The sequence below is a fragment of the Erpetoichthys calabaricus genome, chromosome 2 (genome assembly GCF_900747795.2).
Source record: "Erpetoichthys calabaricus chromosome 2, fErpCal1.3, whole genome shotgun sequence".
NCBI classification, from domain to species: domain Eukaryota; kingdom Metazoa; phylum Chordata; class Cladistia; order Polypteriformes; family Polypteridae; genus Erpetoichthys; species Erpetoichthys calabaricus.
The window spans coordinates 289,594,002-289,616,126 of NC_041395.2; the positions used below are offsets into that span (position 1 = coordinate 289,594,002).

Sequence of the window (22,125 nt, forward strand, 5' to 3'; positions counted from 1 at the left end):
CCACCCCCATAATGACAACGTGAAAAAAGTTTACTTGAGGTTTTTGCAAATTTATTAAAAATAAAAAAAAAATTGAGAAAGCACATGTACATAAGTATTCACAGCCTTTGCCGTGAAGCTCAAAATTGAGCTCAGGTGCATCCTGTTTCCCCTGATCATCCTTGAGATGTTTCTGCAGCTTAATTGGAGTCCACCTGTGGTAAATTCAGTTGATTGGACATGATTTGGAAAGGCACACACCTGTCTATATAAGGTCCCACAGTTGACAGTTCATGTCAGAGCACAAACCAAGCATGAAGTCAAAGGAATTGTCTGTAGACCTCCGAGAGGGGATTGTCTCGAGGCACATATCTGGGGGAGGTTACAGAAAAATTTCTGCTGCTTTGAAGGTCCCAATGAGCACAGTGGCCTCCATCATCCGTAAGTGGAAGAAGTTCAAAACCACCAGGACTCTTCCTAGAGCTGGCCGGCCATCTAAACTGAGCGATCGGGGGAGAAGGGCCTTAGTCAGGGAGGTGACCAAGAACCCGATGGTCACTCTGTCAGAGCTCCAGAGGTCCTCTGTGGAGAGAGGAGAACCTTCCAGAAGGACAACCATCTCTGCAGCAATCCACCAATCAGGCCTGTATGGTAGAGTGGCCAAACGGAAGCCACTCCTTAGTAAAAGGCACATGGTAGCCCGCCTGGAGTTTGCCAAAAGGCACCTGAAGGACTCTCAGACCACGAGAAAGAAAATTCTCTTTTCCTGATGAGACAAAGATTGAACTCTTTGGTGTGAATGCCAGGTGTCACGTTTGGAGGAAACCTGGCACCATCTCTACAGTGAAGCATGGTGGTGGCAGCATCATGCTATGTGGATGTTTTTCAGCGGCAGGCACTGGGAGACTAGTCGGGATAAAGGGAAAGATGACTGCTGCAATGCACAGACACATCCTGGATGAAAACCTGCTCCAGAGCACTCTTGACCTCAGACTGGGGTGACGGTTCATCTTTCAGCAGGACAACGACCCTAAGCACACAGCCAAGATATCAAAGGAGTGGCTTCAGGACAACACTGTGAATGTCCTTGAGTGGCCCAGCCAGAGCCCAGACTTGAATCCAATTGAACATCTCTGAAGAGATCTTAAAATGGCTGTGCACCAACGCTTCCCATCCAACCTGATGGAGCTTGAGAGGTGCTGCAAAGAGGAATGGGCAAAACTGGCCAAGGATAGGTGTGCCAAGCTTGTGGCATCATATTCAACAAGACTTGAGGCTGTAATTGCTGCCAAAGGTGCATCGACAAAGTATTGAGCAAAGGCTGTGAATACTTATGTACATGTGATATCTCAGTTTTTTTTTTTTATTTTTAATAAATTTGCAAAAACCTCAAGTAAACTTATTTCACGCTGTCATTATGGGGTGTTGTGTGTAGAATTCTGAGGAAAAAAATGAATTTAATCCATTTTGGAATAAGGCTGTAACATAACAAAATGTGGAAAAAGTGATGTGCTGTGAATACTTTCTGGATGCACTGTATATACTCATACTGTATATAAAAAAATTGTGGTCAACTATGTTCACTATCAAAAATTACACAAGAGGACATTTAAGCTTTGAAAGAACTAATGCTTAAAATGAATCATGTGTGACTTTTAAATGAAAATGAAACCAACTTGGTAGCACAAATTAGCAGTACAATAAAGCAATATCTGCCTACACGGCTTGCACTTCAATTTTTGATCAAATCCCTCGACACCAGCAAGGTGCCTTTATTCCTGAGTTTATGCCCAATGAGACAATACTACATTTCAGTGGAGAGATGTTGCAAGATGCCACCACAAGCTCTATTAGGCAACCAAACATACAAGTCATATAATTTAATGAATTCAAGCAGAATGAGAAAGAATGGTTACAGTTTATTTTGTCACGTAAGCCACTATTTCTAGTTTTACAAGGGATATTTGGTCAACATCCTGAAATGTTAAGTGTGCTGTACTAGATTCAAATATGTGTGTGTAACTGATATGATTTTTGCATTACTTTGAATAAAGGTATCTGCTAAATAAAGAAGAAAAACTGTAGTAATCAAAAACATCCTGGCTAGACTACACAAACAATAATCCAATCTGCTTTTCACAAAATTATTGTACCAATGGCAGCCATTATTCCTTTATGTTCAGACTAAAAACCTACTGCTGTTGCAAAGATATACATTGATATAAACAAATATGATTCAATACAAAAAAACAATTTCAGCAATAAAAACTGACAGTCTGGCAAAGTGCTCATGGATTTGGCTTGTAATTCACAAGGCAGGTGTTTCCATTTTCAAAGCGAACAATGTGAACTTAAAAAAAAGTCAACTCACCTGTCTTAGTGCTGAAATGCGTAAACCAGCAGGATTTATTGTCAGTTAAATTAATTAATGAAATGTAATATAAAAAATGTAGAATACTGTACACTTTATACCAAATCCCCAATTTTTTTTTTTATTCGGGTGATTGACAAATTAAAAAAGGGTACCACTGCCAGAGCTAAACCACATTATGGGTCAAATGAAGAAAAAACGCCAGCATAAAATAGCATTAAACATGAGCAAAACAAAGCTGCAAGAAGAAAAAAAAAAAAAAAACAAAAAAAACAAGGGTAGTGTCAATATTGGAGTTCTCATTCAGCTTTGCCTGCCTTTTTAGAATGTATTTCAAAAAGAAAAAAAAAACTGCTGCCCTCCCATACATCTACAAACCTCTTTGAGAAAAAACATGTACTGTAACCATGTCTAGTGGCACTTGAAGTACCAGTCTGAAAGGGAATAATCACAAACAACCCATGACTGTATGGAAGGCATTTCTCTTAATAAACAAATGGGGGTGGTGGATGTACAACACTGAAATTACATGACAAGAACAGACTGAAATGGTAAGCATGTATGCTTTTACATAAGCATACATTTCTGATCCAGTGGCAGCATTCAGGGAACAAATTGGGAATGACCCTTGACATCATCAAATGAGTGAAGGTGATTGAGGAAAATGTGCCAGCTGAAATACCTAGTTCCTGAGCTATAATATTAACCTTAACACAACAATCTTCCATAATCATGACCTCCACCTTTTGGCACATCTCCTGTAAAGATGCCTCCATAGGACACCCCATGTGGGGGTCAACTTCAATTGACTCTTGATCGCATTTAAATTTCTTGGTCCAAAACTTCACCTTACAGTACAAAGATGCATCATCACCATTCACAGATTTTTTAAGTCTCATGGCTATCCTTTGCCTTCTTCTTTTCCTTTATAACAAATGTAATGATTCCCAATCTGCCAATTTCCTTGCACACTTGCTGGTAGATGTGTTTACTCTCCTCCTTCTGTGAGTGCTTGATATGAAATGACCTCTAACTGCATGTGTGGTATGCCAAGGTATGTCCTGATCTCCAGTGAGAAGTTCAGATTTGTAACACAAACATGACACTCAGGGAGATAAAATATTGAACACCTTGTATTTATATTACAAATAAAATGATTTATGAATCATAATACAAATAAAATTAACCAATAAAATTACTTCTAAAATATATCCATGGTAAATCTGACAGCATTTACAGTATTTTAGTCTCAGAACAGCACTGTGGTGCAGTGAATAGTCCTAATATAGCTATGGGAAGAGTGGGCTTGAATTCTGACTATCATTGTATGTGTGGAGTTGCAATGTTCTCTGTGTGGCTTTCACTCCACCACCCAAGTGCATGACAATACCTTAAAATGGACCGACAATGCATCCCGCACCCCTCCCCCATCACCAGTATAGTAACTCACAATTTTCTCTAAATGTCATTGGAAAAGATGCAAACATGAAATTCTATTAAAGATGTTTTACAATATATGACTGTATTAGCCATTCCCTTGAGCAAATATGCAAGTAAGCTCATCATCTTTCTTTTCAGGTTTTTTACTTTTTCAGAATGCAGAACACCACACCTTTTAAGTATTTTTTTTTGATAAACAAATTCAATAGAAGACCAATACTGGAAAGTCTGAATGGCAAATGTTAAATGTTAAAGCTACAAAATGTCTAAAGAACCAGTTTGAATATATGAGTCATTAATTACTAACAGAAAAGGGATGAAATGTCAAAGTATTCTCTTAAAACAAGGAACATTTTAACAGAAAGGCAACCACATTGTTTTTGTAAAAAGATTTAATACACTTAAGAATGCACAACAGTTCATTAGGGTCTTAGATATTACAAAATATCTGACTTCCAAATTTGACCTAATACAGCTTAAAATTATAAACTACAACAAAAGGCAATTTTATTATAAATAAGTGGGTCAAACAAACAACTGAAGAAATGGAATACCATTTCCTTAACACTGCACACTTAAAAGAATTCTCAAACTTCACAATTAATTTAATATGAATTCTTCACTAAAATGTTTAAAGAGCACATGAAAGGTAAAATGTTATATACAGATTTTTTATTAAAACAACAGCCATATAAACTCTTACATAAAAAGTATGCCCAAATTTTTAAGGCACAAGTTGAGAGGGTCAGTTTATGTGCCAGTCAGAAGTGAACCAACATGTTCCTACAAAAGTCAATATGCATGTACCCACATTAAGACACAGGTTACCTGTCTATATTCAGCCTAGGCAACACAACAAACTGAAGACTACTTTTTCAAAATTCTTAATTTCAGATTAATCTTGAACATGCTGATTAGCAGCTCAAATTGACATACGTTTTTTATATTTAATTTTCCATATTAGACAAACTTCTGGAATGTTCAAAATACTGCTATAAAATGTAAACCACAACTAGCTTAATTTTAGTGTTCTAATTTATATATCGGTATGTTTATGATTATCTGAACTAAATTATTTCTTCTCTTACTTGTTAAATAATCCCTGATTAAAGGCTTACAAATTTATATTTCCAAATTATCTGTGTTCAATGAATGCAGCATTTTCTCATTTTTTCCACGATAAAATTATTTTAAGTTAAATGTATCAATTAATCCTGGTTATAGTTGAAGATCATTTTCAAAATGAAACAATTTAATAATGTCCGCACTAGACAGCAATGAAGACATGGCTTCCATGATTTGAGTTTATAAAAGCATTATGTATGGGCACAACTACTACTGCTTTTCAAGGTTCTTTGGGCTTTAGCATCCAAGTGTCACACAAAAGGGAGATCCAATATATTGTAGTCACCCTTCTACCAGATTTGTAATTGTAATGAGTACTGAGCATACTGGGAATATTTATGACATTCATCATCTGTTTTTTTAACTTGTTCATCCAGGGCAGGGTCGTGGGGCAGCTGGAGCCTATGCCAACAATCACTGGGCACAAGGCAGGCATGCTACCTGGAAACTGCTCCAGCCCATATTATACAATACTTAAATATATGGTATTGCAACTAACAGTTTCATCTCTCTTTTCACTCGAATAAAAAAAAAAAGTACATCTCATGATTTGGTTACATGTCTGTTATTGTGAATAGTTAAGTGAGCAGAAGATGAACAGATCACCAAAAGGTATAAAGATGACATTTCTTTTCAGCATTTTATGCAAGATTAGTGTATTGTACAATTGTACATTGAAAAAAAAAAAAAAGGAGCATCATGAAAACATTTGGGTACCGCAAGGTATTTGAGGTCTTAAACCTTCACTTGCTACTTGGGGCTATGGCTTCTTCACAGCCATTCTTAGGAAATACGAGGTGATGCAAAATGCATTGCTGTATAAATTCTGACACCTGAAACCTTGTCCCAACAATCAGTAGCTATGGGTTCCTCTAAACAACTGCCTAGCACTTGATGCTCACAAAACAGGAGAAGGCTACAAGAAGACAGCAAGTGTTTTCAGGTAGATGTTTCTTCAGTTCATCCTGGTATGTCAGTTAACAGGAATTGTAGAGGTCAAGCTGAGGTCAGGGAAGACCAAGAACACCTTCTAAAAGAACTGCTCATTGGATTGCTAGAAAAGCTAATAAAATCCACCCATTTGACTGCAAAAGACCTTCAGGAAGATTTATCAGACTCTGGAGTGGTGGTGCATCGTTCTACTGTGCAGATGCCTGAACAAATATGACCTTCAAGGTAGACTCAGCAGAAGAAAACCTTTGCTGCATTCTAGCCACAAAATTCTGCACATGAAATTTACAAATTAACATCTAAACAAGCATGATGCATTTTGGAAACAAGTCCTGATGAAGTCAAAATTGAACTTGTCAGCAATAATCTGCAATGGCAAACTTGGAGAGAAAAAAAAAGGATGCAGAATTCCAGGAAAATAACACCTCTCCAACTATTAAACATGGGGGTGGATCAATCACACTTTGGGCTTATGTTGGAGCCAGTGGTACAGTGAACATGTCATGTGTAGAGGGAAGAATTAATTAAATACCAGCAAATTCTGGAAGAAAACAAACATCACACCATCTGTAAAAAAGTTAAAAAGAGGATGGGCCCTACAACAAGATGATCTGAAACATACCTCAAAATCTACAATGGAATACCTCAAGTGGTACAAGCTGTTCGTTTTGCCATGCCTCTTACATTCCCCTGACATAAACATCACTGAAAATCTGTGGATAGATGTCAAAAGAGCAGTGCATTCAATATGGCCCAAGAATCTTGCACAGTTAAAAGCCATTTGCAAGGATGAATGGGTGAAAATACCCCAAGTAAGAGCTGAAAGACTTAGCTGGCTACAAAAAGCGTTTACAAGCTCTGATGCCTACAAAAGGGGTGCTACTAAGTACTGACAATATTAGGTGACCAAACTTTTCATTTTGTTGGTATTTTGTACCTGTGAATGACAGAAATAAAAATGTAATCTTTCTTAAAATATTAAAGAAATGCGTCATCTATAAATTTATGCTTTTTGGTGATCAGTTCATCTCCTTTTCACTTAATTACTCTTAGTAACAAACATTTTAAGCAAAGGTGCCAAAACATTTGCATGCCACTGTACAATTCAGTCTGAAAACATAACTGACATAATATGCTGTTTCTACAATATGCACTAATTAAATTTATTTCAAAGGAGGAAATCCCCTCAATTCCACATGTACAAACATCATCAACATTCATTTGGAGACAACTCAAGTTAGAATATCATTATATTTCAGGCAGTCAGTCATTGTCCAACCCGCTATATCATTTTATGTAAAAAAAAAAAAAACCCTGATGTGTAAGAGACAATGAACAAGTCTGAGAATAATTAGAAAAATGACAGATGGAATTGGGCAGCATACCTTAAATCTGTTGCTGCTTAGATGCTATTAAAAAGTAATCTTTAAACTTTGAGAACAGTGAGAAAAATTATTAATGCAGTCATTTTTACTGCTGTCTTTACTTATCTGTAAACTGTTACTTCTAGAGTGACCTGAGATGTTCTTACCAAACAATAACTACTCCTCCAAGAAGATACATATTAAAAAAAAAAAAAATCATGCTGTGAAATTAACTACCAAATACAAAACCAATAGTAGCAATATTTTAACTATACTTTTTATTGTCTTAAATGTACTGTCATGTATGGCTTTATTGTCAATATTTATATTGTTAACTAATAAGTTTCATTTTTAGTGACTGTGTACATAATAGATAGTTCTTTCCAGTACAGCCTCCTGTCCTGCCTTCTTCCCAGAAACATGAGGTAGTTTCCTGGAAAAAGCAGGTAACAGTAAGGGAACTTAAGTGTCAAAACGGGTGACTAAAAGCATTGTGGTGGACAGGGATTTAGAACAGCTTTAAAATGAGTAAAGAATGCCTTTAGAAATGCACACAATACTCATTATTCTAATGCAATAAGATAATAAATATCTACAGCAGGTGCAGGTTGGGTTGTTTTGTTAATATGAAATGCTACACAGAAAAAAATACATTTATTAATGCCAAAAAGAAGAAATACAACTAATTTAAGCAGGGACCTCTTCCTTCCATGCTCTATTAATACGTTTTAAGAAAGAGGGGAAGAAAAGAAAAAAAACATACATAACACAGACAATTATAAAAAAGGAACAGAAGAGATGTTTTTAAACATAGTGTAAAATATGTACTATACTTGGCATGAAACGCAGATCCCTTCAAATGTGAGCATATGCATATACTTAGTATATATGACACTTACTTGTAACAGCAGTTATAGTATTATTCAACAATAAGTCAGTTTTATTGCTGGATATATGAGTAAAGACAGGGCAACATAAAATTACAAACTTGTTTTCTATATACGGATATACTGTACACAACATTATCAAACAGGAAAATAAATTATTATTAAAAGCACTAAAGTCTTGAAGAGCCAATCTGGGAAAAAAAAAAAAAAAACCTAAATAAATTCAAATATAGAATAACTTATCTGCCAATACAAGGTCTTTGGCCTGATCAAAAGCATCAATTAAAAACAACTGAAAAAAATACAAATAGTGGGAACAGAATGTTAACTTATTATTTAAAGTTGTAATAGAGATACATTATTAATCTTCAGTGTGTTTTAAGAAAACGAATAATGTGCAAGTTAACAAAAACACAGATGGCCATTGAGACAGAGTACTTAGATTTGTTATCCTTTTCAAAACAGTATATTCAATCCGACACAAAAAATATCAGGAAACGTAAAATCCATTACACAGATACAAAGATCTGACCTGCAAACCAGAATAGCTTTTATACATTTTTTTTTCTCAAAGTGGTTCTTACTAGTTCATTTGTTTATGTATTTTTACTTGTAGTTCAGTTCAGCTAGAGTATACATAGTGACGACTTTTGGCACATTGCATGGTCTCTCCTTTGTTACTGCAGGGGACTGTCAAAAACAGAGTCTGGAAGGATGGAGATTTTCAGCTTTTTTTCTGGCCAGCTAAACTCCTTTGGGATCTTATCCTGTGAAGACAAAGCAAAAAAGTAAAAGAATATTCTTTCACTAATGTTTCTATCAAGTAAATTTGAAGCAAAAACATTATTTCAGCATTGGCATTAAAACATATCCAATTGGTTACACAATTGATTTTTTTGGAACAGAGTTTAAAATTTCAATTAATATTTGTACAATATACAAATACAAACTGAAGTAATTTACAAAACAAACTAAAGCTTACATCTTCATGTGTGGTCAGGTCATCAAGATCTTCAAGCATTCTTTCTACAAACTCCTCAGTTAGCAGTATCTGGGAATAAAATAAAATAATGGCATCAGTGTTATGTACTCTCCAACTGGATATGCAGCATGATGTATAAATCTTATGAAGTACAAACAGAAACAAGAAAGTCAGTTAAAATTTTACTCCTTATATTTTGGCCTGAAATCCATTTCTTTACTACAAATTTATATGAAGACTTTGGCAAAATTCTAAGGGTGAGCATACGTTATGCAGTTTTTCCTCTTAATCTACAATATCAGGAGCCCTCCCACACATTTTAGCTAATAATTGATCAAAAGCAGGTATACAGTATATTATGGGATGTTAGGAACTCCAGAATAGCTGGAGGCCTTCTGAAAAATCTAAAGATCACAAACTATTTATGCAATCTTATTGAAGTTGAGGAATTCTAAACCACTCTTTTTTAAAGTTAAAATTAAAAAAAACATTTATGAGGACAGCTCAAAGGATGACAAGAATGTGCAAATCCTATTTTAAAATAAACAAGCTATGTCTCTGTTAAACCTTTTGATGTCTTAATGTCTAAGAACTAAACGTATCTATAATATAGCTACCCAAACTATGTAGCAAATAAGCAATATGATTGATATGAAACAAATATTTCAGATAAGGATGTATTTCTTAGCCTGTGCCTTGTCCAATATATTTTACAATGTATTAAACGGGCAGACACAAGATGATTTATAGGGTCATTACTGTCACATGTATAAAGTGCCATGAAATTCTTGCATGCATGTACTAATGAACCTCTCTGGTACAATGACTACTATAGACAAGTCAATAAAAACAAATTTATAAACAAGATTCTAAAACACCACGGCTGTCTACAAAGCACAAACAAACAAACAAACCATCCATCCATCCATCAACCTGCTCTTTAATCAAGCAAAAGCTTTATTCCTTTTATCTCATCTACAAAATACATATCCACATTACTAACCGAGAATGGTAAACCGGATGGACGCAGGGACATCCGGCCATGGGCCGTGGACGCAAAAGACGTACTGCGCAGGCGCCCCACAAATCCCACCCCCCCCTCCAAGCAACGGGAACTGGATGGAATGCAATGTAAAATAAGAAATGAGGCGCCGCGACCACAGAAAAAAGGAGTCAGACGCCGGCGCCGCACACAGCGCCACACGAAGCCCATTGCACACGAAACGGGACACACACAAAGAGGAGGATTCAACAAGCCCCTAGCACACAAAAAAAGAAGAAGCCGCGAGCGCCACGCAAAGCCCATTGGACATGAAACGGGACAGACTACGGACATAGCACACGAAACGTACACAAAAACGACGATTCAGACCCACGACCACACTAACATAAATAAGAAATGACACACAAAGCCCCATTTCTGGAGGAACCGTCCGTATTAAACATACGTCATCTCAACATGTTCACACTATGCAGCATAGGTGGATCTCATTACAATGAGACACTATTAACCGTTCAACCGCAGAAAAGGCACCATATTAACAGTGAGTGCGATCCTCCTTATTACTTATCCATATTTCTCACACTGAAGAACAAACAAGTCATGAATTCACGATCACGGGTACAAAACGATACAGCTCGGATAACGGGACCAAACACACAAACCCGCATGAAAAAACAAAATACACGTCGGCGCCTACAACGCGCTTCTGAAACTCCGGAAGAAAAAATGTCTCGGCTCCAAAAACGCAAAGCTCAACTAACACAGTTACAGAGACGAGCCCAAATGGACAGACACAATGAATGTAGATGCATGCAGCGCGCGTCTCAAAGTGCTGCATCGAAACAGGCACTTGTTCAAAACGAAACACCTCGCGTCTCAGACATACAAAAACGACAGCGAAGAGACAACATAAATAAACGCGGACGTCTACAACGCGCATGTGAAATGCCGGAAAACAAGCAGGCAAGGCTCCAAAAAGAGAAAGCTCGACTGACCGACATACAAAAACGGGCAAGGCTCAATACAAACAATGCACGACGTACACTACAACGGACTTCTCACACAGCACAGGCGAATCGATTACAGCTCCAAAACAGCACGTCCCAAATACTGGACATGCAACGACGCGCCTCTCAAACGGCACAAGCAAAAGATACACGTCACGGACATCAACGCCAGACACCTGCTAAACTCTTGCGCCACTTAGCTGACAACGCCTTCAATAATGAGTCCAGTATTCAGGAAAATTCATTGGGATTAATGAATGTCATTTGCAATCATTGTCATTCACTTAACTTTGCTGAAGAAACAACTGGCAATACAAGTAATGAATTTACACGTTGTTATCAAAAGGGTCAAATTAGACTGCCTCCTTTACATTCATATCCTGAATATCTACAGAAGCTTCTAACTAACGATGTACCTGAAAGTAAAAACTTTATGAACTGCATTAGATCCTACAATAGTTCATTTGCTTTTGCATCTAATGGCATCCAGTCACTTACTCAACACCATTGATAAACTTCTACAAACGTTGATGAATAATAATATTCCCTTTGGAGGAAAGGTACTTTTATTAGGAGGAGATTTTACACAGTGCTTAGCTATTGTTCCACATGCCATGCGCTCGGCTATTCTTCAGTCCACCTTAAAATACGCAGACAATTGGCATTGCTTTCAAAAGAGTTACGGAGATATTTGGAACAGCAATCTCATTACACCAAATACCCCTTTTAACACAACAAACTATATTATGTCCAAAAAATATTAATGTTGATCACATTAATAACCAGGTCATTTCATTACTTCCTGGAGAGGCACAGCTCTTTCTAAGCTCTGACAAAGTTGACTCTAATGACGACAATGACCATCTTAATTTCCCCTTAGAATATTTGCACACTATTAACCCAGCCGGATTACCACAACACAATCTTAACCTTAAAAACGGAATAATCATCATGCTATTAAGAAACCTCAACACTAAACAGGGTTTATGCAATGGTACACGTTAAGTCGTCAATATCCTTGCCACACAATGTTATTAAAGCAAAACTTCTTACAGGATCACATGCTAACAATACTGTTCTAATTCCTAGAATTGACCTTACAAGTTCTGACCTGGAATTACCTTTTACACTTAAACGGCGACAGTGCCCCATTAAACCTGCCTTTGCCATGACCATCAACAAATCACAAGTACAAACCATGGACAAAGTTGGCATCTACCTCTTTTGGACATGGACAACTTTATTTGCTTCCTATATGCGTCATCTACACCTTCACACTATGCTATATCTCATTCATACATCACGCTCTTTGTAATTTCACAACACCAGGGGTTGGCGAGCGAAGCGAGCAGGGGGCGGAGCTCCCTAGTAAATTTGCAGAATCCACAAATTGATTCAAACAATGGCTCTATACTTTAGCCTAGATAATGTCAAATATACAATAAAAATAAAAACAAATAATTCTAATATACATACATATACATACATACATATACACATATACATATACACATATACATATATACATACATATATATACACACATATATACATATACATACACACAATATATACATATACATACACACATATATACATACATACATGCTTATTAAACCCACATGTTTTATTGAAACTGAAACCTATGCGGACACCATTAAACAAATAAAACAACAACATTTATTTATATATCACATTTTCATACAAAAAGTAGCTCGAAGTGCTTTGCATAATGAAAAAAAGAAAAATAAAAGACAAAATAAGAAATTAAAGTAAGGCAACATTAGTTAACATAGGACAAAATTGTATATAAGTATATACATAGTAGTACCATTAGTGTTAACATAATTTTGACTCACCCTGTATATAAAAATGAGACACGACAGAAGCTGGGTAAGAGTACATTTCACACAAAACATTTCCTCAAACTCAAGAAATATACTAAGTAGCCATTTGTTTCTTGAATTTATAGCACCAACAGAATCAAGACGACTTTCAAATCTTGGTATTTTCTTGTGTACACAGATGCACATAAACTGACCAGCTGTGCTGGGCTGAATCAGCTATTTGCTGCAAAAGTACATCACAATATTTTGATAGATTTGCTACATCTTTGTTGTATATAGTCTCACTGTTACTTGATCTAATGGGTGTGATGTCATTAGCAAATTTGATCATATGAATTTTATGAAGTTATGGTCTACTAGACATACTGGAAAAAGAGAATACACAGAGACAATTGATTGCACCACATTTATTGCATAACTGAATATTCTTCAATAATACAATAAATCTTAAATGCTACTCTAAGCATTTCACACCCACAGAGGTGGGTCTGAGGACAGCACTCTTTCCGGCATATTACCTCGTTTTGCCTGGACAAAGGCATTATTTATATATAGATATATATAATTATATATCAATATATATATAAAATCCTAAGCCTAAAAATGCAACGGGTTTGTGCAACGATTTTATGTGACATTTTTATGTCATGTTTTTTGTCATACTTTACATTGGCCTCATTTTAAAACCTACATATATATGTTTTGTATCATTCTTTTCAGATTTTATTAAACTTCAATGTGATATTGATAGATTTTCAGATTCTTATTCTGCTTTTAAAATACAAACTAAAAAATATCAAGAACTCGCGTCACGTGAGACGAGACATTGTGCCAAGAGATTTAACCACGCCCAGAGCCGGAAAAAAAAAGAATTACTGCGCGAGATACAGATCACGTGGCACGGCATCAGTAGCAAGACAGCAGCTGATCGAGCAAAGGTTTATTATATATATATATATATATATATATATATATATATATATATATATAAAAAAAAAAAAAAAAAAAGAAAAAAAAAAAAAAAAGCTAGTTGTTTCCCACTGAATCACCATTTAAGAGGGGGTTTCTGAGGAGCGACCGTGTCCCATTTTGCCGACATGCTGGCCTCGCTTGCGTATCCTCAAAGTTGCAGCACTTCCACGGGAAGATGTCTATATACACAAGATACTGTGCAAAAGTTTTAGGCAGGTGTGAAAAAATGCTGTAAACAAAGAATGCTTTCAGAAATATAAATAATGATTGTTTATTGTTATCAATTTACAAAATGCAAAGTGAGCAAACAAAAGAAAAATCTAAATCAAATCAATATTTGGTGTTACTACCTTTTGCCTTCAAACCAGCATCAATTCTTATAGGTACACTTGCACAAAGTCATGGATTTTGTAGGATTATAGTCAGGTGTATGATCAACCAATTATACCAAACAGGTGCTAATGATCATCAATGTCACACATAGGTTGAAACACAGTCATTAACTGAAACAGAAACAGCTGTGTAGGAGGCTTAAAACTGGGTGAGGAACAGCCAAACTCTGCTACCAAGGTGAGGTTGTGGAAGACAGTTTCATGTCATGGCAAGATTGAGCACAGCAACAAGACACAAGGTAGTTATACTGCATCAGCAAGGTCTCTCCCAGACAAATATTTCAAAGCAGACTGGGGTTTCAAGATGTGCTGTTCAAGCTCTTTTGAAGAAGCACAAAGAAACGGGCAAAGTTGAGGATCACAGACACAGTGGTTGGCCAAGGAAACTTAGTGCAGCACATGAGAGACACATCAAGCTTAATACCCTTTAAAATCGGAAGATGTCCAGCAGTGCCATCAGCTCAGAACTGGCAGAAACCAGTGGGACCCAGGTATACCCATCTACTGTCCGGAGAAGTCTGGCCAGAAATGGTCTTCATGGAAGAGTTGCAGCCAAAAAGCCATACCTCCGACGTGGAAACCAGGCCAAGCGACTCAAGTATGCATGAAAACATAGGAACTGGGGTGCAGAAAAATGGCAGCAGGTGCTCTGGACTGATGAGTCAAAATTTGAAATATTTGGCTGTAGCAGAAGGCAGTTTGTTCGTTGAAGGGCTGGAGAACGGTACAATAATGAGTGACTACAGGCAACATTGAAGCATGGTGGAGGATCCTTGAATGTTTGGGGCTGCATTTCTGCAAATGGAGTTGGAGATTTGGTCAGGATTAATGGTGTTCTCAATATTGAGAAATACAGGCCGATACTTATCCATCATGCAATACCATCAGAGAGGCGTATGACTGGCCCCAAATTTATTCTGCAGCAGGACAACAACCCCAAACATACAGCCGAAGTCATTAAGAACTATCTTCAACGTAAAGAACAACAAGAAGTCCTGGAAGTGATGGCATGGCCCCCACAGAGCCCTGATCTCAACATCATCGAGTGTGTCTGGGATTACATGAAGAGACAAAAGGATGTGAGGAAGCCTACATCCACAGAAGATCTGTGGTTAGTTCTCCAAGATGTTTGGAACAACCTACCAGCCAAGTTCCTTCAAAAAACTGTGTGCAAGTGTACCTAGAAGAATTGATCCCGTTTTGAAGGCAAAGGGTGGTCGCACCAAATATTGATTTGATTTAGATTTCTCTTTTGTTCATTCATTGCATTTTGTTGATTGATGAAAATAAATGATTTAACACTTCCATTTTTGAAAGCATTCTTTGTTTACAGCATTTCTTTTCACACCTGCCTAAACCTTTTGCACAGTACTGTACATACATATATATATACATATATAGAGTTGGGTCCATAAATATTTGGACAGACAAATTTTTTTCTAATTTTGGTTCTGTACATTGCCACAACTAATTTTAAATGAAACAACACAGATGCAGTTGAAGTGCAGACTTACAGCTTTAATTCAGTGGGCTGAACAAAACGATTGCATAAAAATGTGAGGCAACTAAAGCATTTTTTTTTTAACACAATCCCTTCATTTCAGGGGCTCAAAAGTAATTGGACAATTGACTCAAAGGCTATTTTATGGGCAGGTGTGGGCAAGTCAGTTGTTATGACATTATCAATTAAGCAGATAAAAGGCCTGGAGCTGATTTGAGGTGTGGTGCTTGCATGTGGAAGATTTTGCTGTGAACAGACAACATGCGGTCAAAGGAGCTCTCCATGCAGGTGAAAGAAGCCATTCTTAAGCTGCGAAAACAGAAAAAACCCATCCGAGAAATTGCTACAATATTACGAGTGGCAAAATCTACAGTTTGGTACATCCTGAGAAAGAAAGCAAGCACTGGTGAACTCGGCAACTCAAAAACACCCAGACGTCCACAGAAAACAACAGTGGTGGATGATCGCAGAATCATTTCCATGGTGAAGAGAAACCCCTTCACAACAGCCAACCAAGTGAACAATACTCTCCAGTGGGTAGGCATATCGATATCCAAGTCTACCATAAAGAGAAGACTTCATCAAAGTAAATACAGAGGGTGCACTGCAAGGTGCAAGCTACTCATAAGCCTCAAGAATAGAAAGGCTAGATTGGACTTTGCTAAAGAACATCTAAAAAAGCCAGCACAGTTCTGGAAAAACATTCTTTGGACAGATGAAACCAAGTTCAACCTATACCAGAATGATGACAAGAAAAAAAGTATGGAGAAGACGTGGAACAGCTCATTATCCAAAGCATACCACATCATCTGTAAAACACGGTAGAGGCAGTGTGATGGGTTGGGCGTGCATTGCTGCCAGTGGCACTGGGACACTAGTGTTTATTGATGATGTGACACAGGACAGAAGCAGCCGAATGAATTCTGAGGTGTTCAGAGACATACTGTTTGATCAAATCCAGCTAAATGCAGTCAAATTGATTTTCCATCTGTATCATGAAACGCCGCCCAATGACCCAAAACATACAGCCAAAGCAACCCAGGAGTTTATTAAAGCAAAGAAGTGGAAAATTCTTGAATGGCCAAGTCAGTCACGTGATCTTAACCCAATTGAGCATGCATTTCACTTGTTGAAGACAACTTCGGACAGAAAGGGCCACAAACAAACAGCAACTGAAAGCCGCTGCAGTAAAGGCCTGGCAGAGCATTAAAAAGGAAGAAACCCAGCATCTGGTGATGTCCATGAGTTCAAGACTTCAGGCTGTCATTGCCAGCAAAGGGTTTTCAACCAAGTATTAGAAATGAACATTTCATTTCCAGTTATTTCATTTGTCCAATTACTTTTGAGCCTCTGAAATGAAGGGATTATGTTAAAAAAAATGCTTTAGTTGCCTCGGATTCAAGTCTGGGCTCTGGCTGGGCCACTCAAGGATATTCACAGAGTTGTCCTGAAGCCACTCCTTTGATATCTTGGCTGTGTGCTTAGGGTCGTTGTCCTGCTGAAAGATGAACCGTCGCCCCAGTCTGAGGTCAAGAGCGCTCTGGAGCAGGTTTTCATCCGGGATGTCTCTACACATTGCTGCAGTCATCTTTCCCTTTATCCTGACTAGTCTCCCAGTCCCTGCTGCTGAAAAACATCCCCACAGCATGATGCTACCACCACCATGCTTCACTGTCGGGATGGTATTGGCCTGGTGATGAGCGGTGCCTGGTTTCCTCCAAATGTGATGTCTGGCTTTCACACCAAAGAGTTCAATCTTTGTCTCATCAGACCAGAGAATTTTCTTTCTCATGGTCTGAGAGTCCTTCAGGTTGCCTTTTGGCAAACTCCAGGTGGGCTGCCATGTGTCTTTTACTAAGGAGTGGCTTCCGTCTGGCCACTCTGCCATACAGGCCTGATTGGTGGAATGCTTCAGAGATGGTTGTCCTTCTGGAAGGTTCTCCTCTCTCCACAGAGGACCTCTGGAGCTCTGACAGAGTGACCATCGGGTTCTTGGTCACCTCCCTGACTAAGGCCTTTCTCCCCTGATCGCTCAGTTTAGATGGCCGGCCAGCTCTAGGAAGAGTCCTGGTGGTTTTGAACTTCTTCCACTTACGGATGATGGAGGCCACTGTGCTCATTGGGACCTTCAAAGCAGCAGAAATTTTTCTGTAACCTTCCCCAGATTTGTGCCTCGAGACAATCCCATCTCGGAGGTCTACAGACAATTCCTTTGACTTCATGCTTGGTTTGTGCTCTGACATGAACTGTCAACTGTGGGACCTTATATAGACAGGTGTGTGCCTTTCCAAATCATGTCCAATCAACTGAATTTAGCACAGGTGGACTCCAATTAAGCTGCAGAAACATCTCAAGGATGATCAGGGGAAACAGGATGCACCCGAGCTCAATTTTGAGCTTCATGGCAAAGGCTGTGAATACTTATGTACATGTGCTTTCTCAATTTTTTTTATCTATATAATAAAAGCCCAGAGCGGCGTCCGTGTCCGGGTTCCTTTTGGCTGTATAGCTGCCCCCGTAGAAAAGCCCCAGTCCTTCCCCTCTCAGAATTCCTGCTTACCCCCCTCCGTTCTTTCCCCTTTGTGCATGTGAGTATTTTGAGCCCCGCGTCTGAGTCGGATGGTTCCCCTGGTCACCTATTCGTGTGTTTCAAGCCGCGATTTTCTATTTTCTCCCTTCCGGCCCACTATGCCTTTCTGTCTTCAGATACCCATGTGCACTTGTACGGAGACCACCTTACGGAACAATGCCAAAACAAAAGGCAACTGAACCTGCTGCTGCGAGAGAAGACACATTACAGCGTGATCACGAAGCAAAGAGGCAAAGGCGTGCCAGTCGCTCGCAAGAAACGGACACTCAACATTCACACATATTAGCTCAACGACGCATCTCTGCCGCACAATGAAAGGCAACTGAAACCCCTACAGAGAGAGAAGACAGATTACGCCGTGATCGCTAAAGAAAGAGGCAAAAGCATGCCAATGAGACACCCGACGACAGGTCCTTACGATTGCAAAACAATCGTAATAGACAAACCCCTACAGAGAGAGAGGACACATTACGACGTGATCGCGAAAGAAAGAGGCAAAAGTGTGCCAATGAGACACCCGATGAGAGGTCCTTACGATTGCAAAACAACCGTAATAGACAAATTGCTACAGAGAGAGAGGACACATTACGCATGACCACTTACTTGAAGCAGACATAATCACTGGTAAACACTGTGGTCAACACGTCTTCATCCCCAGGATAGGTCTCGATACTATGGATGACTCTAACCTGCCTTTTGACATGCACAGAAGGCAATTCCCACTCCGATTGGCATACACTATTACAATAAATAAGGCGCAGGGTCAAACACTAGATCTTGTAGGTATATTCCTACCTGAGCCTGTCTTCACACATGGCCAGCTCTATGTCGCCTTCTCCAGAGGAAAACGTTTTCCAAAAGTGAAAGTCAAAATATTGCCTTGCAAAAGTCAAAGGAAATTACTACAAGATACTAATAAATACTTCACACAGAACGTTGTTTACCAAGAAGTACTCGACTCTGTCCACTCGAATGCCACGGGATTGTGTGACTCCACAGACATTACTATGTGCAATGAAAGTGACGGACGCGATGACACAGTGCTGCATGTCACTGACGAAGTTAATGAAGACCACTCAAATGACCTACATCGCTTTGCTCTTCAGAATGAAGTACCACTACATGCCCCCTCGACAAGCACAGGACGTCCTCAACGGTATGATCCTCCTCTTCCTTACAACCATTTACACAACGTATACGATTCTGATTAGTCTGCGTCCCACATTTCGTGAATCATGGGTTTTGTTTTGAAATTTTGTTTCCCATGCAAAAATCAAATGCGGTGCGATGAAGGACCTAGTTCACGACTGGTAGCCGCGTTTAAACAAGGAGTCCTTCAACTGTGGTCATCCAACGCGCAGCGTAGCGTGCGCCAAGTCGCTAGTTTTTAATAAATTTGCAAAAACCTCAAGTAAACGTTTTTCACTTTGCCATTATGGGGTGTTGTGTATAGAATTCTGAGGAAGAAAATGAATTTAATCCATTTTGGAATAAGGCTGTAAAATAACAAAATGTGGAAAAAGTGATGCGCTGTGAATACTTTCCGGATGCACTGTGTGTGTGTGTGTGTATATACAGTATATATATATTATATATATATATTATATTATATATACATATATATAAAAAACACATGCACACACAGAGTACCATTCTGCCCAAGGTACCTTTTGAAGACAGATAATAGAGTAATTCAATAATATTTGCCCTTTTGACCTACATGTACTTTCAGCAGCTTTCCTGTTCATTAGCCTCAACCTCCTTTCACCAACACCCCAGTTCTCAGACTCTCATCATTTTCAAGGCAGCTTCTCACCTCCTCTCTGGTTTTATAAACACATGCTCCCAGGCAATCAGGAACAAAATAAATACTGTATCTCAAACTTACCTGGAGCCAAGGGCCATGAGCAGCATAGGGATGCTCTTCAGTAGCAAAGGAACCTTCCACCCCCATTGAAACAAATGTAATTGCTGTATCCCCAGTAATACTTTTGAAGGTGAAGTGTCTACCATGGAGGAGCCGTCCCCTAAAGTAAATACAAATTTAGTTTTAAAAAAAGTTCCAAACACCCACAAGTACCCATGTTTTTGGTACTTGTACATTTTAAGCAAAAGCTGACAAAGCTTAAAAAAAAAAAAAAAAAGTGTACAAGGCCAGAAGGCTACCAAAGCTTAAAATTTATATAACCTAGCAAAATGTTATAAATGCAAGCATTTAATACTGTTTTGGACTGTAGTTTTTTGTTTTAAAAAACAAACCCAGAGCATAAGCCACAAGCTACTAGACATGTGATTTTATCCATTTTTTCAGGGAAAAAAACAATTATGATACTTTAGAAATACACTTACAGTACAGTACAGTTGCAACAACGTCAATGTAACACAATCAGATGCATTTTAAATTCAGTTAGCTGCATATTGAATTAATTGGCAACTCTAAATTGGCTCAGGTAAGAGACCCTTTGATGGACTGGTAAACTGTTCAAAGACACAGGTTTCACATTGAAGCCAGTGCTGCCTAAATTGGTACTGCATTCCCTCTCTTCCTCAGCTGAATTAAACATGTATACATCCATTTATTTTCTAAGAATGTTCTATCACACATTAATAGGAAGTATGTGTAAAGGTCAATATTTAGAAACCGGCTACAGATAAAACCAGAAAAGACAATTCCCAAATGGAACTTGTGAAAGAAAAATTTTTTATTTTTTTTTTTTACTTCTAAGTACCATCATTAGTTCACGTTTCTCCACTCAAAAAGCATTAAGGTGATCAATTAAGGTATCCTAAAGAACCAGCATATTATAATGTATATGTCACATTCAGTAATAAGGATTTCCATTAAATGGTCTTTAAACAACCCATTTTATAAATTATTCTTTGTCCTTCGTTTACAATTTAAACAAACTCTTTAAAAACCTGTGTTTACAAATAATGATAATATAAGGTTAAGTTAAATGTAACAGCTAAGATAATCAGATGAGATCTGGGAAAGATACAGTAGGAATCTGAAGGCTAAGTGGTATGAAATTTTATACACTGATTGCAAAGAGATACTCACAAATCTGTTTCCTGAGGTTTCTGTTTGAGAAAATAAATACAAATTGAAATTTTAAGATAATTTATAAACTTTAATCAGGATCCTTTTCCTGCTAAGCAGTATGAAAACAACCAAAACTACTTCATATGCCAAATGTGAACTCAAAAGGCAATTCTGTGTTTTACATTAAGGGCTATATGTGCAGGGTGCCATCGGGAGCTGGATAAATATGGACTAAGCAATCACAGTCAAGTGGGTTGGCTAAAAGTGATGACAGGGTGCCTCGAGAGGAGCTGTGGTATTGTATGAGGAAGTCGGGAGTGGCAGAAGTAGTACATAAGAGTTGTATAGGATATGTACGAGGGAAGTGTAACAGTGGTGAGGTCTACGGTAGGAGTGATGGATGCATTCAAGTTGGAGGTGGGATTACATCAGGAAGGCCTAAGCGAAGGTTTATGGCTGTGGTGAGAGAGGACATGCAGGTGATGCAGAGGACAGAAAGATATGGAAGAAGATGATCCGCTGTGGCAACCCATAATGGGAGCAGCCGAAAGAAGATTATATACATGTGTATATATATACAGTAATCCCTCACCTATCGCGGGGGTTACGTTCCAGAGCCCCCCGCGATAGGTGAAAATCCGCGAAGTAGCGACCTATATTTATTTTATTAT

General features: G+C 38.2%; 1 protein-coding gene across 2 annotated transcripts in view; it reads right to left on the reverse strand.

Annotated features, from left to right (window-relative positions):
* Positions 1-4,233: 4,233 nt before the first annotated feature.
* sufu (suppressor of fused homolog (Drosophila)) overlaps positions 4,234-22,125 on the reverse strand; it is a 91,056-nt gene continuing 73,164 nt past the window's right edge. The window contains exons 10-12 of one of the 2 annotated variants that reach the window (XM_028795737.2): positions 20,300-20,438; positions 9,100-9,168; positions 4,234-8,884 (exon numbers count right to left, since the gene is read on the reverse strand). In XM_028795737.2, the coding sequence (XP_028651570.1) occupies positions 8,795-8,884; positions 9,100-9,168; positions 20,300-20,438 (298 nt within the window). In that variant the 3' untranslated portion in view covers positions 4,234-8,794. The remainder of the gene's footprint in view (positions 8,885-9,099; positions 9,169-20,299; positions 20,439-22,125) is intronic. The other variant, XM_028795738.2, reaches the window with a different exon arrangement.